This window comes from Microchirus variegatus, assembly GCF_963457635.1.
Source record: "Microchirus variegatus genome assembly, chromosome: 11".
Classification (NCBI taxonomy): domain Eukaryota; kingdom Metazoa; phylum Chordata; class Actinopteri; order Pleuronectiformes; family Soleidae; genus Microchirus; species Microchirus variegatus.
In genome coordinates, this window is record NC_139812.1 from 20,373,637 (window position 1) to 20,391,408 (window position 17,772).

The 17,772-nt window shown below is 40.5% G+C and overlaps 1 protein-coding gene across 1 annotated transcript in view; it reads left to right on the forward strand.

Moving 5' to 3' along the window:
• LOC310934342 (gamma-adducin-like) overlaps positions 1–17,379 on the forward strand; it is a gene marked incomplete at both ends in the record, with an annotated part of 22,622 nt that extends 5,243 nt beyond the window's left edge. Inside the window, 12 exons of the mRNA XM_083898038.1 lie at positions 608–759; positions 2,085–2,165; positions 3,555–3,704; positions 4,015–4,158; positions 4,550–4,648; positions 6,062–6,235; positions 12,183–12,443; positions 12,634–12,750; positions 13,268–13,357; positions 14,701–14,824; positions 16,956–17,048; positions 17,138–17,379. Of these exons, the coding sequence (XP_083754164.1) occupies positions 608–759; positions 2,085–2,165; positions 3,555–3,704; positions 4,015–4,158; positions 4,550–4,648; positions 6,062–6,235; positions 12,183–12,443; positions 12,634–12,750; positions 13,268–13,357; positions 14,701–14,824; positions 16,956–17,048; positions 17,138–17,379 (1,727 nt within the window). The remainder of the gene's footprint in view (positions 1–607; positions 760–2,084; positions 2,166–3,554; positions 3,705–4,014; positions 4,159–4,549; positions 4,649–6,061; positions 6,236–12,182; positions 12,444–12,633; positions 12,751–13,267; positions 13,358–14,700; positions 14,825–16,955; positions 17,049–17,137) is intronic.
• Between the last annotated feature and the right edge of the window lie 393 nt (positions 17,380–17,772).

The window sequence follows — 17,772 nt, forward strand, 5'->3', positions numbered from 1 at the left end:
ATGTAAATGTTTGGAAAAAGTCAGTGTCGAAAATGGCCAAAGCAGCCCTATTCATTTACGCATAAGTGGCTGTAAAACAGCCCTGTATCATTAAATGTCCTAATATGGTGGTTTGGTCCAAAATATCCTTCAGTTTAGAGTTCAGAGAGAGGCTTTTTTTAGGTTTCAGCTGCAGGGTTCATACGGGGGGCTTTGAAATTTGGATAAAATGCTTAAAATACTGGCTGCATTTCTTGAACTAAAATAGCTGATTTGTTGAACAGTTGAACGGTGCTTATTAGATGACCATTTTGGTAGTTTATAGCAAAATGCACCACTGCTGCGAGGTGCTGAAAAAAACATGAAAAATTATTTTTAAAAAGGTGCTTGAATTTGACCTCGGCGAAAAAGTGTATGAACCATGCAACTGTAGAGACTCAAGTCTCCAATAACAGGGCTGCAACCAAAGATTTCTCGATTAACAGATTGTTTAGGTCCAAAAAATGTCCTTTAAACCTCAAAATGACGATGCTGTCAAATGTCTTGCAAGCAAACCACACACATAACCTTTTGAATGTTTAAAAAAATTCTAAATCCTGTTCTAATATTGTGTTATGTCCCGTGACAGGCTTCGGGATGGTGACTCCAGTCAACGACTTGTACGCCATCGAGTCTCCCTCCTTCGCTAAAGGGGAGAAGGCGGGACGTTGCCGACTGGCCGGCCTCTACAGGCTTGTTGACCTCTTCAGCTGGGCTCGTTTTACAAGCTCCTACATTACTGTGAGTACAACTTCACAACCGCGCTCCAGTGCTCACCTGTTTATGTATGCAGCACGGCGGCCCGTGTATCATTATGTGAGCCTTTCGGTCTGCTGGAACGCTAAAAGGGGAAATCACCTTTATTTGTAAGATTAAAAAAACAGGATCCACAAGAGCCAATTGCGGAATTAAATGAAATAATGGAAAATGGTAGTTTTAAACTGTTAAGTGCTGGTATATTTTGGTGATAATTAACATGTACAGTAGAATGTTTTAGCAGTAGGAGCAGGATTTAGAAATCTGTGCCATGAAAGTCAAAATTTTGTGTCTTCGGGTACATTTTAATGACAACAATTTGCCATATGTGCTCTGTTAGTTTTTTGTGACATTTAAACGATGACTCAGCTGTTACAGAAATGGAGAATGAACATTTCATTCGCTTACTCCGAGAGGAAAAAGGTGTTTTCAGATTGTCAGCAGATAAAGCCGCACACGAGAAGCTGTTTACACTCCGTGCAGAGATGCTGTACGTCATTGTGTGTAACTTCACAAATGCAGGAAGGAGTGACTTTTAAAGTGGCTGTGCTCGCAGGAGAATCTCAACAAAGTTATAAAAACAAATCGAAAAGTAAACAATAAACAGGCCGCCTCGATAAAAGGACTTTTGAGGAAACTCTGCACGATGTATTGTTGTCATGGAAGAATGAGGTGCATGGACAGTGAGTTTGATGCGTTTCCTTTTTAAGATTTTGACGTGTCAGGGACCTGTCAACATCCCTGCTTCAGAAAAGCGAGATTCCAAGAAATCACACCAAGATATGTGATGAAGACCTTTTGAAACTCAGGTGCTGCTTCTGCGTCGTATCTCATCATCTAAGGCTTAGGTGATAAAGATATCAAGCAGAAGCAGAGACTAGAAAGCGGGTTTTATCTACCCATACTGTGATTTCTTTTTTGGGGTGTTTTTTTTTTCAGAAATAGAAGGTAGGTTTTTTTTGTCTGTGCTGGTTCAGAGTTGTCTGTGCCCTTGAATCGGCGAAATCATTCTCTCTGCACCTACCAGCATCTAATTTGGTCTCCCGTGGTGTCACTGCTTTGTAACGAGATTGTCGACCCAGAAGAAAGGACTTGCAGGAGACACTCGAGCAGAAGCATCATTAGAGCTAGAAATATATATACATACAAGGTCTTGTATCTCTGCCCCAGAATCTGCTGAGTGAGAAACGCATCAAAAACACTCGCTCGTACACAAAAGCTGTGAAGTAGATGCTTCAGGAATGTACATGATTGTTATATTGTTGTGTTTTATAATAACTAAGGATGCTAATATGCTCATGTCGTCTCAGGTGCGCGTCAGTAAAGAGCAGGATCACGTTCTTATCAGCCCACGAGGTCTGTCATTCGCTGAGGTGACGGCAGCAAATTTGGTAAGCACAGTGTCTCTTTTTGTGTGTGTGTGATTTATGTCTTTGTGAGGTCCAAAAACAACCTTATAAACCTTTCATTGTGGGGATATTTTGACTAAGGTTAAAGGTGCCATATGTAAGAATGTGGCCAAAAACGGTTACTACATTCAAATTCAAAATACAGAGGTCTTTTTGGGTTCTTTTTCTGACGTAACTGGCAACCAGTGGTTGCTCGGCAGCTGAGACTCTTCTGACTGCAATGATTGGTAGACAGCGGTAGGTGGCGCCACATGATTTCAAAACATAAACATGATTAGCAGTCTGCAAAAAAAATTTTAATGCAAATATTTTGTCTGTACTGTTGTTGTTGGTGAGTTCAGTTTGTTATATGAACATTATTCCTGAGCCTCTGTGACATTAGGAGGATTTTATGGCCAGTTGTTAGGGTAAAGGACTATGTAAAAACAAGAGTGTGTGTGTGTGTTGTCATTTTCCAATTGTGAGTCATAGTGCAGTGTCGAGTCATGGGTTGTCATGAGTTTCACTAAGTGCGCTCCGCAAAGATGCCCAGCAGTGTTTTTTTGGTTTGTTTTTTTGTAAACCAACTAAATGGAAAACCCCCGAAATTTGAAAATGAAGAATTGAGCAGACGGACAGATTAGGGCCGCACAATATGGCTTAAAAATTAAACCTCTGGTTCTCTCACACCAATTTTAATTATTCTTAAAAACAAACGCCAATTGACAAAGAAACTATTCAAAACAGGTTTTGTTTTTACTTTGTGTTTATTTAAGCTTTCTGCTTTATAACATTTCACATTATTGTCATTCAACATGTCAAACGCAGGGATGAGCCTATACACTCGCAATACTAGTCAAAATCACAGGATGGGATAAATTGGACAGACTTAAAATCAGTGCAGTTTATTTTTTTTTAGGAGAAGAATAGTTTAAAAGGTCTACAATCACTCTATAGGACTGATATTGGTATTGGTAGATACTCAAGTCTGTGATATTGGTATTGGCATCAAACACAAAAAGAGTGTTATTGTGCCATCCCTAGTCAAAAACACAGAGAGCCAAAATTGTTACTGAGGTCCAGCAGTAATAAATGTACAGTAAATAACCTAACCCAATAAATGATGCATAAAACCTAGTTAAACCTACCATGGGAGCCCGTAGTGGTGGAAGTTTAAAAGAAAACCGATTTCCCTTCAAAGTCTGTCAAAATTACAAATGCAAATACATCAATGAAATCTACCCTTTTGCTCTGACATTTTTGATGAATCCATTTTGAAAACAATTGTTAGATGCAGCCCAAATTGTAAACACAGCTTTGTTTACTGTATGACTCCACAGAGTTCATTTAAACATAACCTAACATCCAATTCTATTCTCCTGCCACGTGAAGGTGAAGGTGAACATAATTGGTGACGTGGTGGATCAGGGATCCACCGAACTGTCCGTCGACCAATTTGGATTCGAGCCTCATGCCGCCATTTACTCCATGCGCCCAGACGTGAGGTGCATCATCCACATGCAAAGTCCTGCTACAGCAGCTGTGAGTACAATACAGGCTTCATTGTAATCAAAGATTCAACCTGCTGCTAAATGCTTATTTTCCACTAGAGGGGCCTGTATTAAAAGCAGCCTCGCTGCGTTTGGTTACTTTAGATGCAAACACCCTGTTACGTGATTTCCTTTGAAGCTTGGTTGTAAAATGCGCAGCATGTCATGAACATTAATGTTATGTTTTTATTTATGCCTGAAAGCAGAAGTGGAGAGAGCGAGAGAGAGAAAGAGAAAGAAAGGGCTTCTATTCAGATGTTGGTTTGTCACTGTCTCAGTCGCCTTTTATCCAACGTTAACAGGTGTCCTCGATGAAATGTGGAGTCCTGCCCATTTCTCAGGAGGCTTTGCTTCTGGGAGATGTGAGCTGCTTTGGTTACCATGGCAGCCTGGATAATAAAGAGGAGAAGGTGGAGTTTCAGAAGGCGCTGGGCCCGACTGCCAAGGTACTGTCAAGCCAAAGGGACTCCATTAGTGGTACACTCGTTTTCATAGGAACGAAGTTATTATATCACACTCCGAGGTGCAGTTTGAGCTCTTTTATATCCATTTTTTGCATTAATGTTGAACTAATAAATGCACTTGCCTGAGGGATGTGTGTTTTGGATTTGAATTATTGGTTAACTGACAAGATTGAAATGTAATTTAATGGACAAGTGTCTGGCACATTGAAAAGACGATTTAATATTTAGTTTTTAAATGTGCAAAAAAAGCAAAGATCCATCCATCATTATATCGTACAACATGGATGATATGCATGTATGAATGGAGCCACACAAGACAATGGTGTGCTATTAAACATCTGATTTGTTGTTTTTGTGTGTGTGTGTTGTGCAGGTGATGATCCTGAGGAACCATGGGCTGCTTGCTTTGGGAGAAACCGTAGAAGAAGCCTTTCACTATGCGTACCACTCACAGCAAGCCTGTGAGGTGCAGGTAAAAAGTCCTATTTTTCTACCTACAGTACAGTACACCTCTAAGTTTGTCCTTCTGTTAGCAGCTTCCTGTCTACAGCTTGTGTCGGATCAATCCGAATGATTTGTGATGGGGCAGGTGATCACCCAAGAGTGTTCCCATTAAATTTTGATAAGAATCTATCCACTGATTTATTTATAATTATCAAATATTTATAGAAATCCCCATCTCTTATAATGGGCAAAAGTGTAAAAATCAAAACTGACAATTTTGGTATGTGTATGCAGAGAACTCTACAGCTTCATCCCGATCTGTTCCAGATTACAGATTTGGCATCTTTACAGATGAGCATGAATGCTGTCATGCTTATTTAAGATGGTAATAGCTAGCTAGTTTTCAGATGACGCTATGTTAAAAGTGTTGACGCCTCGGTGGAGGTCTGTGGTCTTTGAGTGCTTTTGGTGACATTAACCTTTGTCATACAGGGTTCCCATCGATCCTTGAAGAGTTTGCAAATTTTGAATAAAAAAAAAAAAAAAATGAAGGCCCTTTATGGCTTTTGAAAATCCCCATAAATAGACACAGAGCAGTGTAAATGCCACCTACTGTTTCATGACCTGCACGTACGTGGACTAGGCCTACGTAGAGTCATTATCACTAGCGGTGTTGTGGACACTGTCCATTGTCACTCTTCGCCGTTGACGTGAGATTCAGCGCACAACAATGGGCGAGTAAAGCAAGAGAGAGCAAGTGACAGAAGATCTCTGTCTCACCAAAAAAAAAAGACAAAAGACTGACTTTGACCACAATCCCAAGGACAATCACTTGTCCAGATGCACAGCGTGCTGCAAATCAATAATGGTGGACGCCATGGACAAAGCGGCTCTTATTGTCCTTGGATTTGAGGGAATTGGTGCTGGAAAGTCCTTAAATTTTATCATCTGCAGGGTTCCCACACATCAAAAGTAACGGCACCATTTTGGCCAAAACAATTTCAAAACTAGTTTGTAGAACTTTATACACACACGCACACACTTTTTGGAATTTACGTTTTTGTGTGATATAAAATGAAAGGAAAGCCATATAGTATGAACAAAGTGAAGTGGGATATGTGTCAGAGCGCACTGCTCGCAGTCAGAGCCAGGTGGCGCCCTGCTGTGCGTCTGAGACTCTCCATCGTCCTGACGCATCTGGACTCTGTATCAGTTTTTCCTTTTGTTTTTGACACTTTCGACAGCTCTGTTTGCACATAATTACTATTCCGTTTGAAATGAAAATCCCACTGTAGCTTTGAAAAAAGAGAATTCTGAAACAGACAGTTCTTTGTGTAAACAAGTAAAGCAATACAACAGGGGAAAGTCGACAGTGGCTTTTAACACAAAAGTAAAGTGTGTCGATTGAGTTTTGTCTTGTTTTTCTTGTTTGTTTTTGTAGGTGAATGCTTTGGCATGTTCAGGCGGCACGGACAACCTTGTGCTGTTGGACAGGGAGAAGTTTAAACCTCTGACTCAGGGAGTGGCCTCTGCCGGGGTGGCGATAGACAGTGAGGTCAAGTGGAAAGTAGGCGAGGCAGAGTACGAGTCCCTAATGAGGATGCTGGACAACCTGGTGAGTGAACTCTGACCCTCCCGATCGTGCTCTGGCTTTCCTGTCTCGGGCTAATTTCCTCAGGACGTGTTTGTTTAGACGAATCTGTAAATCTGAGAAAATGATTTAGAGTTAATGTAAACTTTTATGATTATGTAAAAAAAATCAAAAACACTTTTCCTTAGTTTTTTAACACTGTGTCTGTCGGGCCGCTGCGATTAGTTGACAGAGGTCAACAAATTTGAAAATGGTGTAACAGAGAGATAAAGAAAAGCATTTTCTGAATTATGGAAGCTTTTCCGAGCTGCAATGATTAATTAATCAATTACTCTGTTTGAGTTCTTGTTTTTTTTTAAGTAATTAATTCAAGTCCTCTGATATCTTTTTTTTTTTTTTTTTTTAGCTTCTGAAATGTGAATATTGTCTGTTTTCTTTGCTCCATTTAACAAAGACATCATTACAACTGAATAATTTCAGTTTGTGGACAAAACAAGACATTTTCAGATCATCATCGTTTCGAGGTTTGGGAAAAGGCAGCTCGACATTTTTCAACGTTTACAGCTAATGGCGTAATCATTCATGAAAACAATACTGGCGTCCGTTCAGAATTCTAAATCTTCTGCCCGACATCATGTACTGTTGAAAAAGACCTGAAAATACCGATTGAGACTTTTTTTAGCTCGTTTATTGCCATTATAAATCAAGTGGGAAGTTGTCTCTTTTCCCCACATTCATTCATTCATTCATTCATTCAAACCAAGTTCTATTTGCCCCCTGGTGGCTATGCAATATATTATTTATTTATTTTGACTACATTTTTGTGCATTTTACGTACATTGTATCTCCGTCACCACCCTACATCCATGTGTCTTTTGAGTGTGCCTTCCTCTAGAGGGCAGTGCTGAGTACCATCGTTGCAGGCCTCAACAAACATAGCAACCATTGAAGAGGTTATTTTATTGTGCCGAAATGATCGGAAATAGACTGAAACGCAGGAAGATTTTTGTGGCAGTACTTAAATGTTGTGACACTACTCATTGGTCATGTCCATGAGGCATTTTCAATATTTCCGTATGTCCTCTGCGACTTTTGACAACCTCCCCTCAAATTAATCCACAGAGCCTGGCACTCCTGGCACTCACTCTCTGTTTTTTGGCTGCGGGGATGAGCCAACAAGCTTTGGCAGCCAGTTTTAAATTGGGCACTGCAAGTATACGTTGCTTCTTCACCTTTATTTTTCTGACTGATTGGACGATTGATTCTATACTGCCCCCACGATTTCCAGTGGTATCGTCTATCATCGTAAGCTCCCCTGCTGGGCGCACAATGATGGATGAAATGAAAGCAAACAACGGACGAAGGGCTCCATCCGTCTACAAGTTTTGAGTAAAATATAAATGTCTTCAGACTACGTCTACTTTTTATACGCAGTCTATGATTGGACCAATAATATTGATACACTATCTAGAGCTGCAACCAACCATTGTTTTCATAATCGATTAATCCGTGGATTATTTTATCAATCAATCGTTTGGTCCATAAAATGTCAGAAAATGTTAAAAAACCTTGATCAGTGTTGGTCAAACCTGGACATGACGATGTTCTCGAATGTCTTGTTTTGACCGCAAACCAAAATTATTCAGTTTTAATACTTTCTTTGTTATGTGGAGCAAAGAAAGAAAGACATATTTACATTTAAGAAGCTAAAACAATCAGAAATCTTGTTTTAATAATGATAAAAGCATCAAACCCACTATCAATTATAAAAAATAGTTGACGATTAATTTAGTAATCGATTAATAATCGATTCATTGTTTCAGCTCTAACACTATTTGTGATTGACTATAATACGTTATAGCCTTCAACAAAGCTTTCTGTTCTCTTCTTTCTATTGTAGCTGTAGTAGTTTAACAAAGTAATTGTTATTTGCAGCCCTAGTTATATAAATCAAGTTATGAGCAAATACATTAGTCTTCTGATCAGAAAAAACAATCATGAGATTAAAAACAAAATAAACATTTGAGACAGCCCCATGTGTTTCTCTGCGGCCACTCATGGGTCATTTCTGTTAAACTCTGCTCTTCTAACCACGTTGCTAATAACCAGAGGCTGACAATCTGTGAGCGCCGAACATGTCAGACTGTGTCTGTTTGAGTGAGCTTCTCTCTAACAACCGTGGCTGCGGTGGGGCTGCAGCTGTGCGATCATAGCCTTCCCATTCGCTCAATCATAGCCTCCAGGTGGCGAGGCGTGCTGTGGGCAGTTGGAGCAACACAGAGACCACACAATCACTGAGCGAAAGTCGTCCAGTGGAGTCAATTTGGAAATAGGATTTGGCGTTTTCTCAAACACACTGTCGAAATACGTCGGCTCAAAGTAGAGTCAACAGCAACGGGAGGTCTGTTCTTCCAGGCCGGATGAGTTTGCTCGTGTTTGTGGACGAGATAATCCTGGAAGTAATCCCGACGGTGCAATCCAAAACAAAGACGACTCCAGCCCCGGTTGCACTAAAAGTCACAGGAGGAAAGGAGAAGATGAATTAGAGCGAGCCATCTTGTTTTACAGCAACAATATAAAATGAAAAAAAATGATATATTGTTACTGTCATAAAGCAAACACGGGGATTGGAACAGAGAGATAACTCTTTTGTACAAACACGTGAGGAATGTGGATGAGGAGACACAGTACGTCAATGAGAAAACTTCTCCTCAATCTGTAATCCAACCATCTGTCCCGTCATTTTGTGAAGAAAAAAAAAGAGTCACAATCGAGAAGCAAACAAACAGAATAATGGCCTTTTTGTCTGAGCATTTGCTGTCTGATGAAATGCACTCAAATGAAAACTTCAGTTGGTCCTGAACTAACTGTAGTTTGAATGAACTCGGTTCATTTGAGTGTCATTAACTCAAGCTTGTACGTTTTTTTTTTCCTCCTCTTTTTACAGCGATTGCTGATTTAGAATGTTTGGTCAGTGGAATGGGTTTCTTTAGTCTCGGGGAGCTTTTATGCTGGTAACCTGCATTTTCACGACACTATCCAGTCAAAGAGTTTGCTAACTTAAGTTTGAGTTATTACGATAGCTATGAAGGCTTATGGTGCTTTTACATTATACAGTTCCAGCTCTACTCGACTTGATTTTACTCGGTTTGGTATCATCAGTCATCTTTGTTTTCCATTACTTCATAGTAAAGATAGTCCTCAAGATGGACGGGCTCGTCATAGCACAGCTGCGTGAAACTGCCGTGGCGTTGTTAATAGTGACGGGCAAACCAGTTGTTTTAGGTGTAACTGAATCATTAGAATCAGTGGATATACGATTGAACGCGTTGTGATTCGGCTCTTGATCGCTATCTTTCGGCAGTGCTGTCGCCAAAATACACCGGACTCCTCTGTTAAATGTTGAGATTTTAGACAGTTCAACATTGTTCGGTTTGATCAATGTTGACCAATCAGTCTGTTGACGTCACATTTTAGTATCGGCTCAGCTCGCTTGGCACCTCGACAGAGCAGGTACCAAATAGCACCAGGTACCAGGTACTATCGCTAAAGGAAAAGCGCCATTAAAGTGTTTGATTCAGTGAAACTGATTCCTTGTTTTTAGGGAAATGACAGTTGTAACTTTTCCAATATCCTGTATTCCCACAAAAGTTTATCATGAAGGGTTGTGGGAATTATCAAATGTGTTTATCAGGTGACGTAGGAGAGAGAGAGAGAGAGAGAGAGAGGGAAAGCTAATAGCAGGAACTGACAGGAAGTTATCAAAAGAATAACATCTCTGACGCCAGCTGTAAATGTTGCTGTGTTCTATATTTTTGGCTTGTCCACTGACTCTATAAAAAATCAAATATATGTGTGATTTGTCAGTTGTGGGAATGGATGAAAATCAGTCACTCCTAATACCGGGCTGTTTATTTAGATAGTTATACAATCGAGACACCCTTCCCTAATGAATAAGCAAATTTCTTCCTCCGCTGCTTTATTTTGGCAGTCTAGACTCTGACTCGGCACTCTCACTGGCACAAAGTTATTATGTACGCCGTGGTCTAAAATGGCTGCATCACTGCTGAGATTGAGGGAGAGAGTGGAGTGAAAGACACTGGTGTCCATGGTGCTCTCCTCTGTGTGTGTGTGTGTGTGTGTGTGTGTGTGTGTGTGTGTGTGTGTGTGTGTGTGTGTGTGTGTGTGTGTGTGTGTGTGTGTGTGTGTGTGTGTGTGTGTGTGTGTGTGTGTGTGTGTGTGTGTGTGTGTGTGTGTGTGTGTGTGTGTGTGTGTGTGTGTGTGTGTGTGTGTGTGTGTGTGTGTGTGTGTGTGTGTGTGTGTGTGTGTGTGTGTGTGTGTGTGTGTGTGTGTGTGCTCTGTGTTTCCACTGTGTTGGTTGCTTATGGTGCGTTCAAGACTCACTCTGGAGGAAATGAGTAGAAGGGCAAACTTATCCAGTAGCACTGGGGAAAGGTGTCAGTCGCCTGTTTTTAAAGGTTTGCCCTTTAAAAACCTGCAGCTAATGTTGGTGTTAAAGATGTTAGTAGATTTGGATGTGGACATGGAAAAAAAGTGATTAATCCAAACAAATGTCAAAGTGGGATCTGCGCACAGTTCTTCTAAGAAGCATGGTTATCAAACTGTGGTAGAGCTACCTCTGGTGGTAATAAGAAATACTGTTCTACTGTATATACCAGAGTATGTGATCAGAGTGGACCTAAACAGATAATTAAACACATTTATGTCGGTATGTCGCTCATTTACATAGGGTGCAAATTGCCAAAATTCAAAATGGCCAACTTCCTGTTGAGTTCAGGCCATAGTTCTGATCGACTTTTTTGTTCGTTTTGGGCTGTAACATCTTCCCACCAAGTTTCAGGCAATTCAGTGGAACTCAATTTTTCCTCTGTTTACCTTTGGTGCCGTTTTGACCCCTATCATTCGTGCTCGGTCCTAATAATAGTCATTGGATTCACCTTATCTCTGCCTCCATCTTAATCAAATTTCTCTATATACCAGTGTCTGAAATATATGTGAGGAAGAGGATGATGACGGCGACGACGACGACGACGAGAGAGTAAATGATCTTTTTGAGGATAAATCTGCCTCGCGTCAAAAGTCCTTATCTGACTTTGCTCGGCCTATTTTTACACTCGGGTGGTGCTTGGCATTAAAAAAAGCTTGAGAACCACTAGTCAAGAACATTAAAAGTGTGTAATTTACTACCACGGTTGCCGCGGTAACCCGCATTCAGATCAAAGGAAGGTGGAAGGTGAGGGCAGTGTTTTCTCCGCGCGAGACCGGGCCGAAAGCAGCTCTTTATCGGTCGCGTTTCTCGTCTCCGCTCGCACTGAGGTGCTCTCGGTAATATACTTGCCAAGTTTGAAGCCTGTCAAACAAACTATTGGACAGTTCTGTGATGAACAGACAGACAGACAGATGGACCTTCCCTGAACTAATAGAGAGATAAATGCTAATCCAGCCTACAAATAAAAGCGTCATTTGGTAAAAAAAACAATTCCAAACTCACACAGATTTTCTTATGTCTGTAACAAACAAAGCTTGCGCGAGGTTCTGTTTTGATTGCAGGAGGACACCGACAGTCCGTCGTTTTCTGCTCGTCTTTTCCCCCCCCCGGACCCTTTGATGTATTGTTAACCACGCGCAGCAGACGCCTTTCAAAACCTAAAGTTTCATCTTTTCCCCTCTGAGAGTGGGCATGTCTGCAAATATGCTGTTTGTATGTACAGCGTTGTCTAAATATTTAACGGCATTGTGTAAACGAAACGCTGTTGCAACGCTCGTCCTCTTTGTGTATGTTGTGTTTTTTTCATCGTTCCTATGTCTTATTCAGGGGGGGATAATCGGGAGAGAATGCTGTAAAAACACACTGCAGAGTTCCTCCCCAACCTGTGACAGAGAACACTTGAGAAACTTGTGTGTTTGATAGCGTTCTCCTCCTCCTCCTCCTCCCCATGTGACCTTCCAGGGATACAGAACAGGCTACCCGTACAGGAACCCCATTGTCCGCGAAAAGCCCCGCTCCAAAAACGACGTGGAAATCCCCGCCACGGTGTCCGCCGTGCCGCTGGAGGACGCCGAGCCGGGTCTGCGCAGCCCCTTTACGTTCATGGCGCAGAAGCAGCAGAGAGAGAGAACCCGCTGGCTCACCTCGCCCAACAGCTACCTGAGGGTCAACGTTCCTGAACCGTCGCCGTGCGGTGACGTCAGCCCCAGGACCAAAACCATGGTGCGTTTGTTTCTCACGTCAGGGTGTGTGACAAGAAACTTAACAATGTAATCTCGTCTGTAGGATGTTGTGATCCTCAGCCTGGTGCTGCTCGTCCTCTTAGATTACCCTGCCCTCTTGTGGCAGGTTGTAAAAGCTGCATTTATTGAATTGCCTTCTTTTCTTTTCTTTTTTTTTTATCTTCTCTCAGTGGATGAAGTCTTCACAGCCAGGCAACAGCATGGGCACCCCAATAAAGATCGAGGACCCCAACCAGTTTGTCCCACTCAACACTAATCCCACAGAGGTTCTGGATAAGAGGAACCGGGTCAGTTTGAAAACATCGTGATCATACACTTACTAATAGTTATTTTGACGTATTTATGCTCTTGTTTTTAATATCACATATACTGTATATGTTTTCTGTTAATTTCCTTTTGTTTGTGTCGTGTATTTTTACATTCTTTTAATTTTTTTATTTTTTTTTAAATGCTAATTTAATTTAATTATCACTTGTGTGTGGTTAAAAAAATCAAATATAATCTCTAATCCACTGTGTTATTTTGTCAAAATTATTTCAAAATTGACTAAAAATGGCCAGGTTTTTGTCTCGCATTGACAAAGCAAAGCATCAAACCCTCACATCTGACAAGTTTTGTTCAAATGTCAAGTGATTTTGATTGAAAACTCAAATCATAATAACATAAAGTCATTTTCAGTTTTGACTGAAGCCCAATTCCAAACAAAGCTGATGGATTGATCCATATTCGGTCAGACTGTCGAGAAAAAGAGAACGATTCCTAAACTGGGTTTAATTTTTCTTTTTTTTTAAATATATATTTCAGATTAAAGAACAGCACCGAGGCTACATGATGACTGCAGGACCGAAGTCTCAGTTGCTAGCAGGCATCGTTGTGGACACCATCCCAGGACCAGTGAGTATATTCATTACTTTAATTCACTTTGCGTTAACTTCTGTCGTACTTGTTTCACAGTAAATCAGTTTTACGGTTTACTATAAAACTATTAAATAAAAAATATAATAGACTCGTTCTGCGGTTATGTAAAACATTCAGGTGACCGTACACTTTCAGAAATCTGAGCATAATTACTTTATCTCCAGTTTTACCTGAATATTATACACTGCACCTTTTCTTTTTCTTTTTTACAATGTCATGTTTTTAGGCTGGGAATGAAAGTTTAAATTATGTATAAAGTGGTTTTATCATTATTATCAGTGTAGCCAGTGTAAAATATTAAACCTTTCCTTCATCTCTCATAACACATGATGGTCATTTCATGACTCAATACAATACATTTCTTGCATACTGTACTTATAACACCGTCCTGTCTTCACCGTTTGTGATAGCTAGAAAATTCCAAAACTACCAGAAAGCAACAGAAATAGAGCTTTGCGCCCATATACATGCATTACGGTAGCCCTCAGGACTTCAGGCCACATTATGCTTCTCCGACTGCGTGATGCGTTATCCGACTGCGTAACCACGGAGACCCGTCGAGCCTTCATACTTCTGCATCGTGGTGACGGATACGCGCTGCAATTTCCCGCCCGATCAGTAGGGGTCGCTGCGCAAGGTTGTTGTGCTTTTGGCTACAGTGAGCAATGGCGTCCGAGAAACAGTGGCCGTTTTCTCACTTTTCTGTGTCACGGAACGCAGTTTTAAGATAATTTGAGGCGAGAAATTGGCCATTTATAGTCTAAACATGTGATTTGTGTATTAAGATATGACGTATTTATAGTTTGGCAGCGACGTTGTCGGCGGTGATCAGCTCTGCCTCTGTGGACGCTCGGTGCGCACTGTGAGCCGGCACAGAGCAGCCATAGCTTGGCCTGTCCTGAGGACCAATCGTAGCTCTTGCCGTCTCCGTTGTCCCTTGACGGAGTGTCGGACACTTAAAAAATATTTCGTGCAGTCGGAGACGACGCACAGGCTCTGCGTAACCTACGCAGAGCACTTTACGCAGGAGTATAAATTGGGCCTTCTGCGGAACAACCATCCAATCACAGACGATATTCACCTCATTGTGACTTCAGCTTCTCAGTACAGTGCCAGATATTGAAAGGTGCAGAAGCACTCACTCATTGAACGTTTTTTGAAGAATTCTACAGCCATGAAATGAAAATAAATTCAGGTATCGTGATCATAAAATCATAAGAGGGTTAAAGAACATACAACATGGAGAAAGGGGAATTGATCAGGTCTCTGTGAGATCACCTAAGGTCCATTCCTTTTTTCATTTTCCCTTTCTTTTCCAGGCTTTCATCGTCGAGGATGAGGAGCAGACTCGCTCTCTTCCTCCGAACCCCTTCAACGAGCTGACGGAGAAGGTGCTGGAGGAATACAAGAGCCTGGTGGAGAGGAAGCAGTACGGCCAAGAAGGTGCTCATTACTATTCTTCATACAGGTGTTTTCCTCACTGTGTGTCACAGCTCCTCTGGATTTACTATGTTAATCCCAGCTCGACTCGCACGGGGCTCATATATTGACATCATCCCTCATGGCAGATTATGGGGTTGTATGATGTTTTGAAGATAATCCTTTGGGGGTCGTGGAGGTCAACCGCAGAGACAAAGCTCATGTTTGAGGGATTACAGCAATGTCTGACTTCCCCTGATATAATCTTAAATCATTATTTTACCTCTTAAGTGGAAAAACAACATAATATATGGCAATGATGATATTTCATAGAATTTCAAAATAAAAGTCTGTGTTTTATATGACAAAACAATTAATAATTTATATATATATTATTATAATAATTATGACACAGGGAGCAAGTTTAAGACCTCTGGTCTTGACAATATTATTTAATGTCTCTGAATTGTACTTCTATGATCCGTTATCCAGTTTTTAAGCAGAACATAGACCATTTTATTATATGTTATATATTCTCTTTCATATGTTACATCATTTTTGCTCTAATTATTGAAATAACATGATGGGATGTTTTAATGGAGGGTAAGATTCTTGCACTTGAGGTGCTAAAAGTGACCGTACACACAAATAATGATGCAAACAAAAGCCTCATTAGTTTTTACCCCAGGCTGTGTAATCACTCCAGAGGGAATGTTCTTATTATGTAGGACAGGGAACACATTGGAAAATGTGCATTTTTTGTTTTTTTATGTGTGAAGAATTAAGGAAATACATTTTTAAAAACAGACATTTACAGGGTTAAAATGCTGGAAATTACAGTTCTTTTAATGATCAGGAGTGAAAACAACACATGAGGAGTTAGTATGAGGGTTAAAGCCTGTGTCATTAGCCAGTTTGGACGATGGAGCGACTGTGTGTGTACATATATATATATCTATCTATATATATATATAGATAGATATATATATATATCTATATATATATAGATATATATATATATATATATACACACACATATATTTATATGGTACTCACAGAAACAACAAGCTTCCCGTTAAACATGTCATCCGCTCGTGGTTCTTGTGAAGTGGGTTCGCAGTGACGGTGAGAGATGACGATGATGCTGAAGAGACTTCAGTCGTGTCAAACTAGTCGTGTACTCGTCATGAATTTAGCTGCGGGATAATAGTGTGTGTGTGTGTGTGTGTGTGGGAGGGAAACATTTCTGAAACAGTTTTATTTTTACCACCGTTCAGTCAATCAAACTTTATTTCTATATCATTTCCATACAGAAAAGTGCCCTTCAGCAGATTAAAATATCCAGATAACAACAGAATAAAGTATTAAATAAAAGGAGGATTAATTAAAAAAACGGCGTGTTGAAAGACACAATGTAGAATAAGACAAAAAAAAGCGCTTTCAATAATTGACCGATTGTCTGTTATTGCGATAATCAGAATTGCGGAAAATAAGCTAATATTTCTCAGGACGTACTAGTCCAAGTGATGTATTTTGGTGACCACAAGGGGGCGCCTGCATCTCTCCATATGTTGCACAGAAATAAAACAAAGAAAAAACCTCAAAGAAACCGGTCACGAGAACTGCAGGAAACTTTCATACGTTCAAATTCGAGAACGATTAATTTCCAATGTCAAAGGTAAAACGTAAAATAAAGAGACCTTAGCCACTTAAAAGTGTGAAAGTTTCACCAAATCCCATAGAGAAAATCCGCGATTTTACATCACGGCACACATTTTACAGCTGACATTTTATTGATTTTATGAATAATCATTACTTGCGGCTCTATTTTTATATACCGAGGTCTTTTAGGTTTCGTTTTCTAACGTAACTGGCAACCCGTGGTTGCTCGGCAGCTGAGACTCTACTGACTGCAATGATTGGTAGACGGCGGTAGGTGGCGCCACATGCCAAAACATGATTTCAAAACATAAACATGATTTGCAGTCTGTAAAATATATTTTTTTAATGCAAATATTTTGGCTGTACTGTTGTTGTTGGTGAGTTCAGTTTGTTATATGAACATTATTCCTGAGTCTCTGTGACATATTAGGAGGATTTTATGGCCAGTTGATTTAGATTTATTACATAATGCACCTTTAAATGACTTACACAGAGGATGAAGATGCCACCGATGCAGATGAGATGACCACGTTTGACGGCTCCACCATTTCCCTGTCCCTCTCTCCCATGATGACGCCAGTTAAAGGTGATTCATTCGTACCATTTTAACATATTTATTTTAAAAACCCCGCGACTGTACGATTCCGCTTCTTAACTCCTTCATCTCGCTCGCAGACTCGATACCCAACGGGAAGGACCACTTTTCGGAGCTGGACGAGGACCTGAGCATCGAGATTTCCAAGCTGAGCACCTCGGAGACGGTGGAGATCTCCATCAAGGAGAAGACGGGCGACGGCGCTCAGACGCCGGAGAGCCAGGCCAAGTCCCCGAAGAAGAAGAAGAAGAAGTTCCGCACGCCTTCGTTCTTGAAAAAGAGCAAGAAAAAGAAGGAGGAGAAAGAAAAGACTGAAGCCTGAGAGCATTTAACGTAAGAAAAAAAATGAACTGCCGGCTCGTTTAAGGGAAGTAAAAATTTTTGATTTTTAGTTTTTTTTTAAAGTCATGAGAGTCTCCCAGGACAGTGCTTTTATTTCCCGGCACATCTTCCCTCGTTCACAGCTACTGTTCCATGTTAAATGGGTGATCTTTTTACCCCTCCATTGAAAATTTTTGGATTGAACACTCATGAAGGGCTCAGTAAACTTTAAAAAAAAAAAACGGTTTTAAGTGAACAGTGAATCTGATGTTAAGGTTTCGATGTGTGTGTAAAACATCAGATTGAGGCCTGTTACTTATTTGTGGTTTTATTTTAATTTTTTTTGCACAAGTTTTTTTTTTTTTTTTTTTTTAATCATTGAATGTATACAAAA